General features: G+C 40.1%; 1 protein-coding gene across 1 annotated transcript; it reads right to left on the reverse strand.

The window, feature by feature from the left end:
* Positions 1-71: 71 nt before the first annotated feature.
* ftr92 (finTRIM family, member 92) lies at positions 72-10150 on the reverse strand. The gene is made up of 6 exons (XM_039693761.2): positions 9561-10150; positions 7408-7491; positions 6914-7147; positions 4202-4361; positions 1473-1532; positions 72-611 (listed from the first exon to the last, which is right to left on the reverse strand). Exons 1-6 carry the CDS (start codon positions 9996-9998, stop codon positions 85-87), a joined length of 1503 nt encoding a protein of 500 aa, XP_039549695.1. The 5' UTR covers positions 9999-10150; the 3' UTR covers positions 72-84.
* Positions 10151-12163: the final 2013 nt, after the last annotated feature.

Here is a 12163-nt window from a genome sequence, read left to right on the forward strand (position 1 = left end):
CATGTGGTGTAAAGTAAGTCATTTTGGTAAGTAAATAATGGCAGGATTTACATTGTTTGGTGATCTATCCCTTTATTGGAAACTTTACAGTCCACAAAATTTCGCGCTTGATCCCTGAAAGAGGCCAAATCCTGGGTAGAGGGGTTGAGTGAACCTGGTTTGGACCTGGTGTAGGAGGATCATGGTGTCTGAGACGCTGTAGAAGGACAGCCGTCCTGCCCGGTGATCCAGATACACCCCGATCCGATGGGACAGGGGTACGTCCACCTCCACCTCCTCGTTATTGTGCACTAGTGCATATCTGAATATTGTACAGTCCAAACTCCAGGATTGGCTGTTGTACCCAAACCCGCTGTCGTCGTCTTGCCCAGTTCTGCTGATGTCTTTGTATGACACTGCGACGTCTACGCCATATTCCCCGGCCCACACCACCTCCCAGTAGCATCGGCCCGTCAGCCCTTTCTTGCTCAGTACTTGGGCCCACCACTCGAACCTGTCCTGGTGCTCAGGGTATGACTGGGGCTCAATGCTGCAATCCACAGCCTGGTTCTGCTCCGATAACCGGAGGTTCCTATGGGCCGAGTTTGGGTCCAGACTCAAGGGGACCAGAACTGATTGGAGAGGAGAGACAAGGAGAGACTAAGCAAGACACAAGAAAAGACAAAGGTAAAGCTTATCCAAGACCAGTTTACTTGGATCGCCCACAAGTGGGGATGGCAGGCCCGGCGCCAGGACACGCGACACGACAGGGCATTGATATTCTCACGTGGGCCAGCCGCCGAAATTGCATTCCAGTAGGGCTGGCCCCTAATAGTCGACTTGAAGAGGCTTAGGCCACATCCACACGAAGCCAGAGCATTCCCTATCCGATCTTTCTCTTTTTTCCTGTGTGTCGTGTCAGGATTATGAAGGTGTCATGGCAGTCTTATGCTAACCCCTTCAAGTATAGTGTTACCGAAAAATCTTTAGGTGAGGGCAACCCTACATTCAGGGGTGATTCTTGATTGTTGGTCTGGAGGGGTTTCTGGGACATTCATGGGCCTCCCCTCTGGCGCCGGGCCTGCTAAGGTCTTGGTATGTAAAACAGAACTTAAAGTGAAAGAAGAAATGATTTGAATCAATCAACAATCAAGGACTAAGGCAGGGATGGGCAACATAGGTACTGATGTGCCACTGTCCGGCAGAGTTCCCGCCAACTCTAATCAAATACTCCTGAACAAGCCAATCAGTGCCTTGGTAGTTGGAGGTAGTATTTCTTGTAGTACTGTGTAGGTAATTAGCACTGTGATTGATAAAGGGGCAATGAAGTCTTTAGAATCGGCTCTAGGGTGGATTTTGCGCTGAATGAATTGGGGGAAGAAATCCCACGTAAGGAATACGGAGGGAATAGGGATTTTCCTATTGTGCCCTTTACCTTTCATGTTTAGGTAAATTTAGGTTATTTTTAAATGTGAGCAAAAAGAATAACTTACACTTTAGAAAGTCCTCCCTTGTTTGGGGTTCTTGTGGTAGGAGGATCTTCTCTGCAGTCACTAGAGAGATTATATGATGAGAGGTTATATGGGAATTTGCAGACTTTTTCGCAAGGGATGGAAGACGTGTAGGATTATGTAAATCATGAGTGTTCTGTGAAGTATGTAGTCCGTTAGGCAGGACCCAGAGAGCAACATAGCACCACATACCAGATGTGGTCTGGATCTGGGCCGACACTATGTTGCTTTCTGGGGTCCCTCAAGGGCCCTGCAGAGTTTAACCCCAACATTAATCAAGCTCAGAAGCAACTTCTGGGAGTACTTGTTGCTTTTGGATGGATGGAAATTAAGACCACAAAGATCTAGTAGTCCCATACTTTGAAGCCTGTAGAGTTCAAGCAGTCTTGGTGGATTTTTCAGGTACATTTATGCATTTGGCAGATGCTTTTATCCAAAGTGACTTGCATTGCATTTCAAGGTGCACGTTTTTATATTTAGGGGTTCAAGCACGAAGTGCTGAAACCCTATTGTAATTGTCCAGATTTTTATTATTATTTTTCTGCCGTAAAACGCATCGTGCAGCCCAAACCGTAAGTGCTGGAACTCTGAAACTTTGTCAGATGGTAGTACAAAAATCGAGGAGAGGTTATCAAATTATGAGCCCGATTGGCCCATAGGTGGCGCTATAGCAACCAATTGCGCGAAACTGCTCATAACTCCTAGACCGTAAGTCATACACTCAAGTGTCTTATATCATTGGAAAGCTGGTCACCTGACGAAAAAAACGTATATCTCCGATTTCATTTCCGCCAGGATAGATTTTCCGCCATTTTGAATTTTGTCGAAAAACTACTTTTGCGAACTAGTCCCTGGTTTTTTGCCCGATCGGAACTAAACCAGTGCAGAAATATTCTCTGGAGTCTGAATATCAATAATTATTGAAAAAAAGTGGAAATTTCTATTTCCGTTCGCTAGGAGGCGCAAAATAAACGTTGTGGGAGGAGCCTATTTTACTAAAATGGCTATAGCTCGAGAAGTAAATGAGATATCTTCACCAAACTCGGTACACATGTGTAAGAGTTCAATTTGAGGTGACTGTAAAAAAATCGCGACGATTGAACACTAGGTGGCGCTATAAAATGAAAAAAACAGATAAACACCTGACCGTCAGTCCGATTGACTTGAAAATTGGTATGCAGTGTCTTGGTCCAAGGCCTCATGTAAGTCTATAAGGACATTGGTGTATCTCAAAAAACATGGCCGCCATCGGCCAATGAAGTTTGAGCATCTATGAAACAAGGTTAACGAAGGCCGATCGGAACGAAACTCGTTGGGAATGTTCGACTCATGGCCCTAGAGGTCTGTAAAAATTTTGAAAGAAATCGGCCACTAGTTGGCGCTAACGAGTTTTATGGCTCTGTAATCACGTGGTGTTGCGCATATCCCCACAAAATGCATATCATTTGATAGATCTCCTCATGATGAACAACTTTGCCTCAAGAACCATTGCTGTCAATCAAATCGTTCGTTAAATATTCACAAATATGTCAAAAACCTACTTTTGCAAACTAGTCCCTGGTTTTTTGCTCGATCGGAACCAGACCAGTCTAGGATAATTCTCTGGACTCTCTAGATCAATAATTATCTAAAAAAAGTTGAACTTTGTCTTTTGTTTTGCTATAACAGGGTCATTTACAAAAGGGGACATGACAAAATGCACCCAAAAGCCTATAAATCCTAAAGGAAAAGTCAGAACTTCACAAAAATTGATGAGCAGATGTGTCATAGCTTATTCAACAAGCATGCAAAGTTTCATGGAGATCGGACTATAGGTGGCGCTATAATTGTTAAAAATGTTAAAAACAATATATACCCTATGGTAAATTGCCATTATTGAAACTTAAAACTTAATGTCTTTTGATGCTTTTGTGCTTAAAGGCCTTCAAGGCCTAAACTGCTTGAACCCCGCTAAATGCTGCTTGCAGCTTTAATTATATCAGTTCTTGCTCTCCCTGGGAATTGAACCCATGACCTTGGCATTGCAAGCGCCAATGTTCTACTGTTTGAGCTACAGGAAAGTTGGAGCTAAACTCTGGAGGAGTGGAGGAAACAATGGCTAGAGTTGCCCATCACTGAAGGGACATGGATGATGAAAACGAGATGAAGAGGAAAAGGTACATTTCAATACTTTTGCTTTCCCCTGAGAAACTTATTGAGGTCACTCGCAATCATTTGCATTTCCCTGAGAAACTTTGTGTACGTTTTTATGGGGGAACGCAAAACTTTTGTGAGGGAATGCATATGCATTGAAATATAATTTCCGTAAGGTACAGATGCTGAACCACACACTAAAAAATAAAGGTTCCAAATGTGTGTTTTGTAGTAATATAGGACCATTTTCAACCTTTGAAAAGATACTGGGGGACGGTTCTTAAACTAAGCATTTTTTCTTGTACTTGGAATGTTTCATGGATGTGCTTCATGGATCTGTTGATGACAAATAGAAACCTTTATTTTTAAGAGTATAGTTATACACTACTTTTGACAGTCCACCTACCAACTGTTATTATACAGATACTGAATTCCACCAATTCTTAGGCCAGTGACTGGCTGCTATCCAACTTCTGGGAGTACTTTAAGACCACAAAGATCTAGTAGTAGTCCCATACTTTGAATTAAAACGGACCACATATGTGGAGTAAATATTTTCATAAAACATTAGTTTTTACCTGCTGAGAATATCCTGGTCATTTCCAGCCTCCACGTGTCCTCTATTTGTGCTGTTAATGAGGAGAGGGACTTGATCACTTCTCCAAAGGAGAACTGTGGATTAGTGGTTAGGTTGGGAAAGTCGGTACACTGCGAAGTCGGCCAGCGAGATTCGACCTCCTACGAGATTAGGAGACAATCACGAGTTGGTGCTACAACAGATTGAGCATTAGTCCTTTGGTTTCTAAACTGATTGCTCGTCACAGGAATCAAGCAAGCAACCCTTGTACCTCATGTAGAGCCCAGTTCCAATTAGTTGAAAGACTTTGATAATGTTGATTCCTTTTGTTGATCATATATAATTCATGCTTCATTTTAAGACTAATGTATTTCTGTCCCGGATTGCGTAAAGCACCTTATGTTTTTCCCTTAAGTATGAGACTAGACCCTCAGCTAAGGGGATGACTGAAGGGTGTTGGATATAATCCCTTAAATGGTTGTCTTAGTGTTTCAAGACAGCGACCCAGGTTTGACATTATAAAATATGATTGCTGCCATGGACTTGTTATTTGTTAATACAGATAGCGGTTCGTTTTACACATAGACTAAAAAATATGGACAAAGCGTCTGTGACGTCACCCATAGACTCTCTGAAGAATGGGTTTGAGGCTGTTTATGGAGGTATGGGCGGCGCCATACTGGAAAATCTTGAGAAATACAAAATACAAAAGTTTCAGAAAGGATACAGAGGTGGTATGATGTGTAGTCAGATCATGGCCGAGACGTCAAATTCACTTGGTGCGGCCCGTTATCAGCTGTCAATCAAAGTTAACCGCCCTTATTTGTCATACATTTTATATCTAAATATGATCTAAACTAACGAGTTAGAAAAAAAATTCACCCCCCTCACAGTTGTAAGGCATGCGGAACATATTGAAGATTACAATAAAAGTCCATGGGACCAAACTGTAAACATATGAATTTATGCTGTGAAAACGGATATTTTAACATAACGTCTATGGATATTTGCTCCCTTTTCGACCGGCCGTCTAGTGGATTTGAGATGTATTGCAGTTTTATCGCACTTCGGGGTAGGCTTCATCTTTCAGATTAGAATGTTGCCGCTTGGTTTTACAGAAATCCGCACAACATAGAGAAGGAAAACCAAATACGAAATAAGATATTTAGAAACAAATAAAGATATTTGTAATATTCGCTATGAAAAGTACAGTTAAGCGGCTTTATTTATTCAACAAAAATGGATATTTAAGGGAAATTCTTAGGGTGTATGACGTTTCACCTAAAGAACCTCTTATGGGTTATTTTTTGCAACACCCTTAAGTTCGGTTCTAAGCACGTTCTTAAAGGTACACGGTGTAGTTTTTATTGGCGAAAATCAATGTCTTCTTCATTGGTGTAAAATAACCTCTTCCAAAGATCTGACTTATCTTCGTACGCAAAGAATTTCTTATCTTTAGTTACATGGGACTGGTAAGTCCATGGAGGCTTCCGTGTCGTTCTATAATAGCAGAGAGGGACGAAAAGCATTAGCCTACCTAAACAAGTTTCCACATCACGTTTGCGTTCAGAGCCAGCATCACGTGACTGAAACGGACAAGGAGATCAGATAATGCAGGATCATACTTACGCCGAAGGAATCCTGGAGGAAGGAAACGTGACTGGCGAATTAAAAAAACAAGGGTAAATATCAGGATGGCTTTTAAGCTAATGAAGGAGAAAGATTTTGAAGTTGCCGGCTTTCTTCTCGACAGGTAAGTCAATGTTATGGTCTATATTACACTTTTTTTGTCATTATATCGGCAGCATAACAGTAGAACATGAATAGTTAAACTCTATTAAGTGCTATTGGAAGACTATTGCTATTGGCAATGTAAGTGCTATTGGCCACCGTAGTTGAAACAGCCATTGCGTCTGTTATAGAATATATCAATGGCGCATTCATTTTAAAAGAGGAACCAAGAACCGCGATCCGCGACGTTTTTGCCGTCCTTCCTACGGGATTCAACATGTCCCACACTCTGTTGCTCTGATTAGTTGTAGGTCTATCCAAGTAAGTGCAGAGGCATTTCTTTCCTAGTTCGGTTGAAACCACCCAGACAGCAATTTGACATTGAATCAACACGGAAACGATCGAAACAACGTTGATCTGGCATTGTTTTGCTCATCGAATTAACGTTGAACCAACGTCAGACGCGCCATTCTTCAAAGCTAAATGAAAATCGACACAATTGGTTTGCTTTCCTAACGTTGAAACAACGTTGACTTCAAGTTGATTTTCCTTTAGTTTTGAAGAATGCCGCGTCTGACGTTGGTTCAACGTTAATTCGATGAGCAAAACAATGCCAGATCGACGTTGTTTGGATGTCATGTTTCCACGTTGATTCAATGTCAGTTTGCTAACTTGAAACACGCTCTATAATAACAGCCCAATGAAGCACTATCAGACTCACATGCTGACTAGCATCTGAGTATGACGACGTCAGGCTAACACAGTGTACCTAAAGGAAAATTCCACTTAAGGTGCTTTACGCAACCGGGCACTGGTCCTGGAGGGCCAACGTCCTGCAGAGTTCAGCTCCAACTTTTACCAACACGCATGCCTAGATTAGATTGCGGTAATCCTGAAGACCTTGATTGGTTCAGGTGAGGTTAGAGCTCAACTGTGCCGGACAGTGGCCATCCCGGAGCCGGATTGGACACCCCTGTGTTACCTGGAGGAAATAAATGTGATCATCAGTGTGTGAGAGCTGCTCCAGCTCGGACTGTTTCATCCTCAGCTTTGAGATCTCCTGTTCCAGACCTTCCGAATGTCCCTGAATTCGGTCCAACTCCGTGGACATCTGAGTTTGGACCAGCATAATCGTCTCTTTGTGGCTTTTCCGTATAAAGCCAAGCAACTCGGTAAAGATCCTGTCACATTCCTCCTCTGTGGCTTGAGTCAGGTTCTGTTAGGGGACAGATAGTCAGATGTACTTAAGCATTTATTTGGTTGTTCGTGTGTGAAAGTCAAGTGGCCACCTTTCGATTTCTCGCTTGAAACCAAAACGAAAGTGACTTAAACTGCAGTTCATCGAATGGCCACTAGAGACCGGCTGCAAAAGAGAGTCAATCCCATAGACCCCCATCTTAAAAGTCAAGGCTTAATTATAGTTTCTGCCAATTAATCTGAGATAAAAGAAAGAGTTTGAGCCACGGACGGACTTACCCTGAGGGAACCTGCCGACTTCTGGATTTCTTTCAGCTCAGTCACTCGATCCGTAACGATCTGCACAGACTTTTCCAGCTGCCTCTGGGAATCATTGGACAACAAGATTCAAGACCATGGGTGTGTCTCAATCAGCTCTCTGGGTTGTGAATTGTTGTATAATGTACACTTATTCGTACACTGGTTAGGACGCTGGCTGATTTCTCTTTCCGGCAACGTGCCAACGTCATTACCTCACTGTGAATATTGTTCGTAATTTTAACAGTAAAAGACTGTTTAAGTCGCCTTGGATAAAAGTGTCTGCTAAATGACTAAATGTAAATGCAACAGAAAAAACATGTTAATTGGTTAATGGTATATGTGGATCTCACGGGATGTTTCATTTAATTTTACAGTAAAATACTGTTATATGTACAGATTTTGGTTAAAAAAAATACGGTAGTAATATTATAATAGTAATAATATAAGTTTACGGTAAATCAACTGGCAGCTGTGGTTGCAAGTGCTTTACTGTAAAAAATACAGTAATATTTTAGGTTTTATAGCATTGAACTTCAATTTACAGTAAAAAAGGAAAAAAGGCTGCTGTGTTTACACGTGCTTCACCGTTATCAGTGTTTGCTTTAATTTGACCCTTCACTTCCTAACAGTGGAGTTTCTGTCTGCTGTAAATGTTTCTAAAACATTCGTTATTACAAGGAAAGTTAAGAGAAAATGTGATGTTGGCTACATATTGTTGATGACCTGATCATCATGTAGTGGCCTGATTCACTGATCTCATATTAAGTCTTGTCTTTGATTATATAAGGAATGTTTAATAATTTTCACGTTATTGATTATATTATCTGTGAACGCATGAGAGCCGACAGCGAACTCTGTTTAAACTCTGTTTGCCACTAGTATTATTATGGTGGTCATCAGTTGTTTTTTTGTTTTGTTTTGAATTTTTTAAATGTACGGTTAGATCTATATTTTTTCACCGTATCCACAAGTTTCCGAGGGGCGCTCCTGTAAAAAATAAAGTGGGTGAAACTTCCGGTGAGGCGGCGGAAGTAGCATTCCAATGGTATTTTGTGTGTTAGTTAGCGAAGAGGCTAGCTGTTTTTCGGAGAATTATTTTACTATTTAAAGACGCAAATCTTTATGAGAGATGTCGTTACGGAGCTCATGGACAACATGTGCTGTTCGCGGTTGTATGTATAACCGGACTAAACTAGTTCAGTGGCTTAAACGTGATTGTTTTGAACATAAGCTGAAAACGAAATCAGAGTGATCCTGCCAACGACTGTAGTTTCCATCACCTCCCAAAAGACGACGAATCTTCCTGTGTACATTTGTTTAAATTCTTAATATTCTATAAACTTTTATCAGCATGTGTTTGGCTGTTCTCTATGTTGCACCTAAACTCAGGATCAAAGCCTGTGTTGACAGAATACCAAATGTGCCAGTAATGTATTCAAGTAGCACATTCATTTATAATTTTGAATAAACTCCAAAGCACAATGACTAAGTGTGTATTTTTTATTTTAATTGTTTGCCAGCTCACACAACTGTCTGTCACCACGCCTTGATGAGTATTGATTATTAATAATGTTATTATAATACTCCCAATCAACTACTGTGGAGGGTAAAGGTACTGTTATTTCACCTTTTTTAATTTCGTTGAGGTTGTGTTCCCACATCGTTAGCTAGTTTGGATCGCTATAACTTGAATGACTGTCAACTGTTGAATGAACGAGTGTCAAGCATGTCAAATCGTGCTTTGTTTACTTCCAACCGGAAGTCGCGCCCACTTTTGACGCAAGGCCTCATGGGGCGTAGGAAACTTGTGGATACAGTATGAAAACTTTCTGTTAACCAATTAACAGTTTCTCACAGTACCATTTTTCTTTTTCACTTCCAAAAACTGTAAATTTAATGGTATTTTACTGTAAAATAACATTATACGGTTAGATCTAGATTAACCGTTTTTCGCGTGAAAACGTTCCGTTAACCAAATAACAGTTTTTACCGATAAAATCATGATTTTTTTTACAGTGTACTGTGATAATCAAAAAGACATCAGTTGCTTTTAAGTGTCATCGTAACATGATGTCCCCGATAACTGTCTGTCTAATCATAAATCATCAGACTCACACACACACACACTTTACCTGTTTGTCAGCTCGCTCTGTCGCCACACACACCATATCATGTCCTTTGTGTTTCACATCAAGCATGCAAAAACAGCAGATGCACTGACCATCAGTGCGACAGTAAACCTCCAAGAGCCTCTGGTGTTCACCGCACATCTTCTCCAGGAGGTTTCCAGTGACGTCCACCAGTAAGTGTGTATTCCCAGCACTCAAGTCATTGTGCATCTGAAGGTGAGTTTCGCAGTACGACGCCAAACACACCAGACAAGTCTTGATGGCTTTCTCCTCCCTACCAGTGCAGGAGTCGCACGTCTGAAATCCCATCTTTCCCAGTTCCCCTGCAACCGAATCTACGGATTCATCCGGATCTGTCCCGCACCGATGAAAGGTGTTTTCCTTCAGGTCCTGGAGGCAAATCGAGCACATGTGTGTGTTCTTATCATCTGCCATTTGCATGGACGACAAGGAGCTCTGTGTTAAAGAGACAAACACTTTCGTTTTCGTTTCTTTTCCTTATGCCTAATTATAGGTGGGACGCTCTGATGTGTGTGTGGCCACAGATAAAGAGAGACAGAACTCATGTGAAACCTAATTCAGAGAGACAGATGGTTGCGTGCTAATGTAGATAAATGAAATAACTCGGAGTGACCAGAAAAACCAGTCAAAGAGGACAGAACGCTCTGTCATGTGGATTTCTAAAATATTTTCATGTTGCAACTTGCCTCTCATCAGTGTGTGTGTGTTTGCATGCATATCGAGGTGGATTGAGGTTAAAGACATTGTGAACTCTTGGTTTGTTGTCGCTTTTATAGGTTTTTTCTCTCAGTGAGTGTTTTTTTTTTATAAGGTTTATGTGGACAGAGTCCAGTTGCCGTGAGCTTGTCAAACCAACACAGTCTCATGAAGATGCGTATCTATACAACGAATGTCATTTCTCGTGGCATTTATATGCCAAAAACGGTTTTTGCGTCTATATGGTACGCACTAAAAAACCCTGGGTTAGGTTTAGGGGGGAGGGGGGTGGGGAGTTCGTGCGTATTTTACGCCAAAAAATGCGTATCATATGCACGCGAAAAACGCGTGCCATATACACGCAAAAACAGTTTTTGGCGTATAAATGACACGAGAAATGACATTTGTGCTGTAGATACGAACTTTCATGTGTAAGAGAGACAATAAACCGTGTTAAGAGAGACAATAAACCCGTATATAGGAAGAGCCAATGGGTTGTTGTATAATTGAATACCTTTTGTTTCGTAATTTTATTTTAGGTGTTCTGGCATGATTTTTTGGTTCATGTAATTTCTCAGTGAAATTAAACCGAATCAATAGTAATTAAACTGTATTAAGTGCACTGTAAAAAATATTGTTGGTTTAACTTAAAAAAGTAAGTAACCTGGTTGCCTTAAAATTTTAAGTTGATTGAACTGGAAAAAGTGAGTTAAAACAATGAAGGAGAATGATTTAATCATCAGAAACTCAAAATTATATGTTATCTGAACTAAATAAATTATTTAAGTTGATTTGACAAAAGAAAAAAATGTTGTGATTTTCACTGTAAAAAATATTGTTAGTTTAACTTAAAAAAGTAAGTAACCTGGGCTGCCTTAAAATTTTAAGTTGATTGAACTGGAAAAAGTGAGTTCATGCAATGAAGGAGATTCATTTAATCATCAGAAACTCAAAATAATAAGTTATCTGAACTAAATAAATTATTATAAAGTTGATTTGACAAAAGAAAATATGTTGTGATAAGAAATCTTGATTTTTTTTTTTTACATTGATAGTAATTTTCCCCATAAAGTCTTGTTTCAAAGGCTTATAATATGCTGTGTTGTTACGATGTGCATGTGTAGGCTAAATAAAGCAGAAGTTACCTAAATAAATGACGAATTGACAACTTTTGTTTCTAACATCAAGACTTGTGTAATTTGTACGCTGTGAAAGAAAACTTGATGCCTTAATTTTAAGTACAATCAACTTATATATTTAAGTAATTTCAACTTAAATCACAATAAACTGACTTAAAAATGAGTTGCTTCTTGTATAAAATCGAATATAAAATCGAATATAAAAAACTTATTTTGATGAGTGAAAGCAATGTAAAAAATGTTGTGATAACAAATTGATCATGTCATGTTTTTACAGCGTGTGTTTTGAGATGACGTAACCGGTCACCATTTCTTTTAAAGTTTTCACCACTTCATCTAAACTTCTTCACCATCCCCTTTTCACTTCGTTTTTAAATTATCCCTCTTAGTTTGTCCTGAGTTAATAAGTTTAGCTCACAAGTACAATTCAGTCAGTGTGCCTGAATAATTGCCTGTCTACAAATCAGGGCCCGTATCTCTAAAGAATTTTTGTGCAAAAAGTGACACCTAGTGGCCAAATTCTTAGAAAATTCTCAGAGTCATGACGTTTTCTTAGAATTTCCCCTAAAAGTGACACGAAAATCCCAGTTAATATAAAAGCTATTCCTCAAAATTCCTAGCGCTTAAAAGGGCTCCGAGATCTGCTAAGAGCAGGGAAGAGGAGTTCCCCTAATCAGCTGCACAAAATTTATTTTTTCCTTTTTTCTCCATTTTCTGTGTTTGTAGGATATTTGTTAACAAGCCTTCATG

Source organism: Pimephales promelas, chromosome 20, assembly GCF_988280905.1.
Source record: "Pimephales promelas chromosome 20, fPimPro1.hap1.1, whole genome shotgun sequence".
Classification (NCBI taxonomy): domain Eukaryota; kingdom Metazoa; phylum Chordata; class Actinopteri; order Cypriniformes; family Leuciscidae; genus Pimephales; species Pimephales promelas.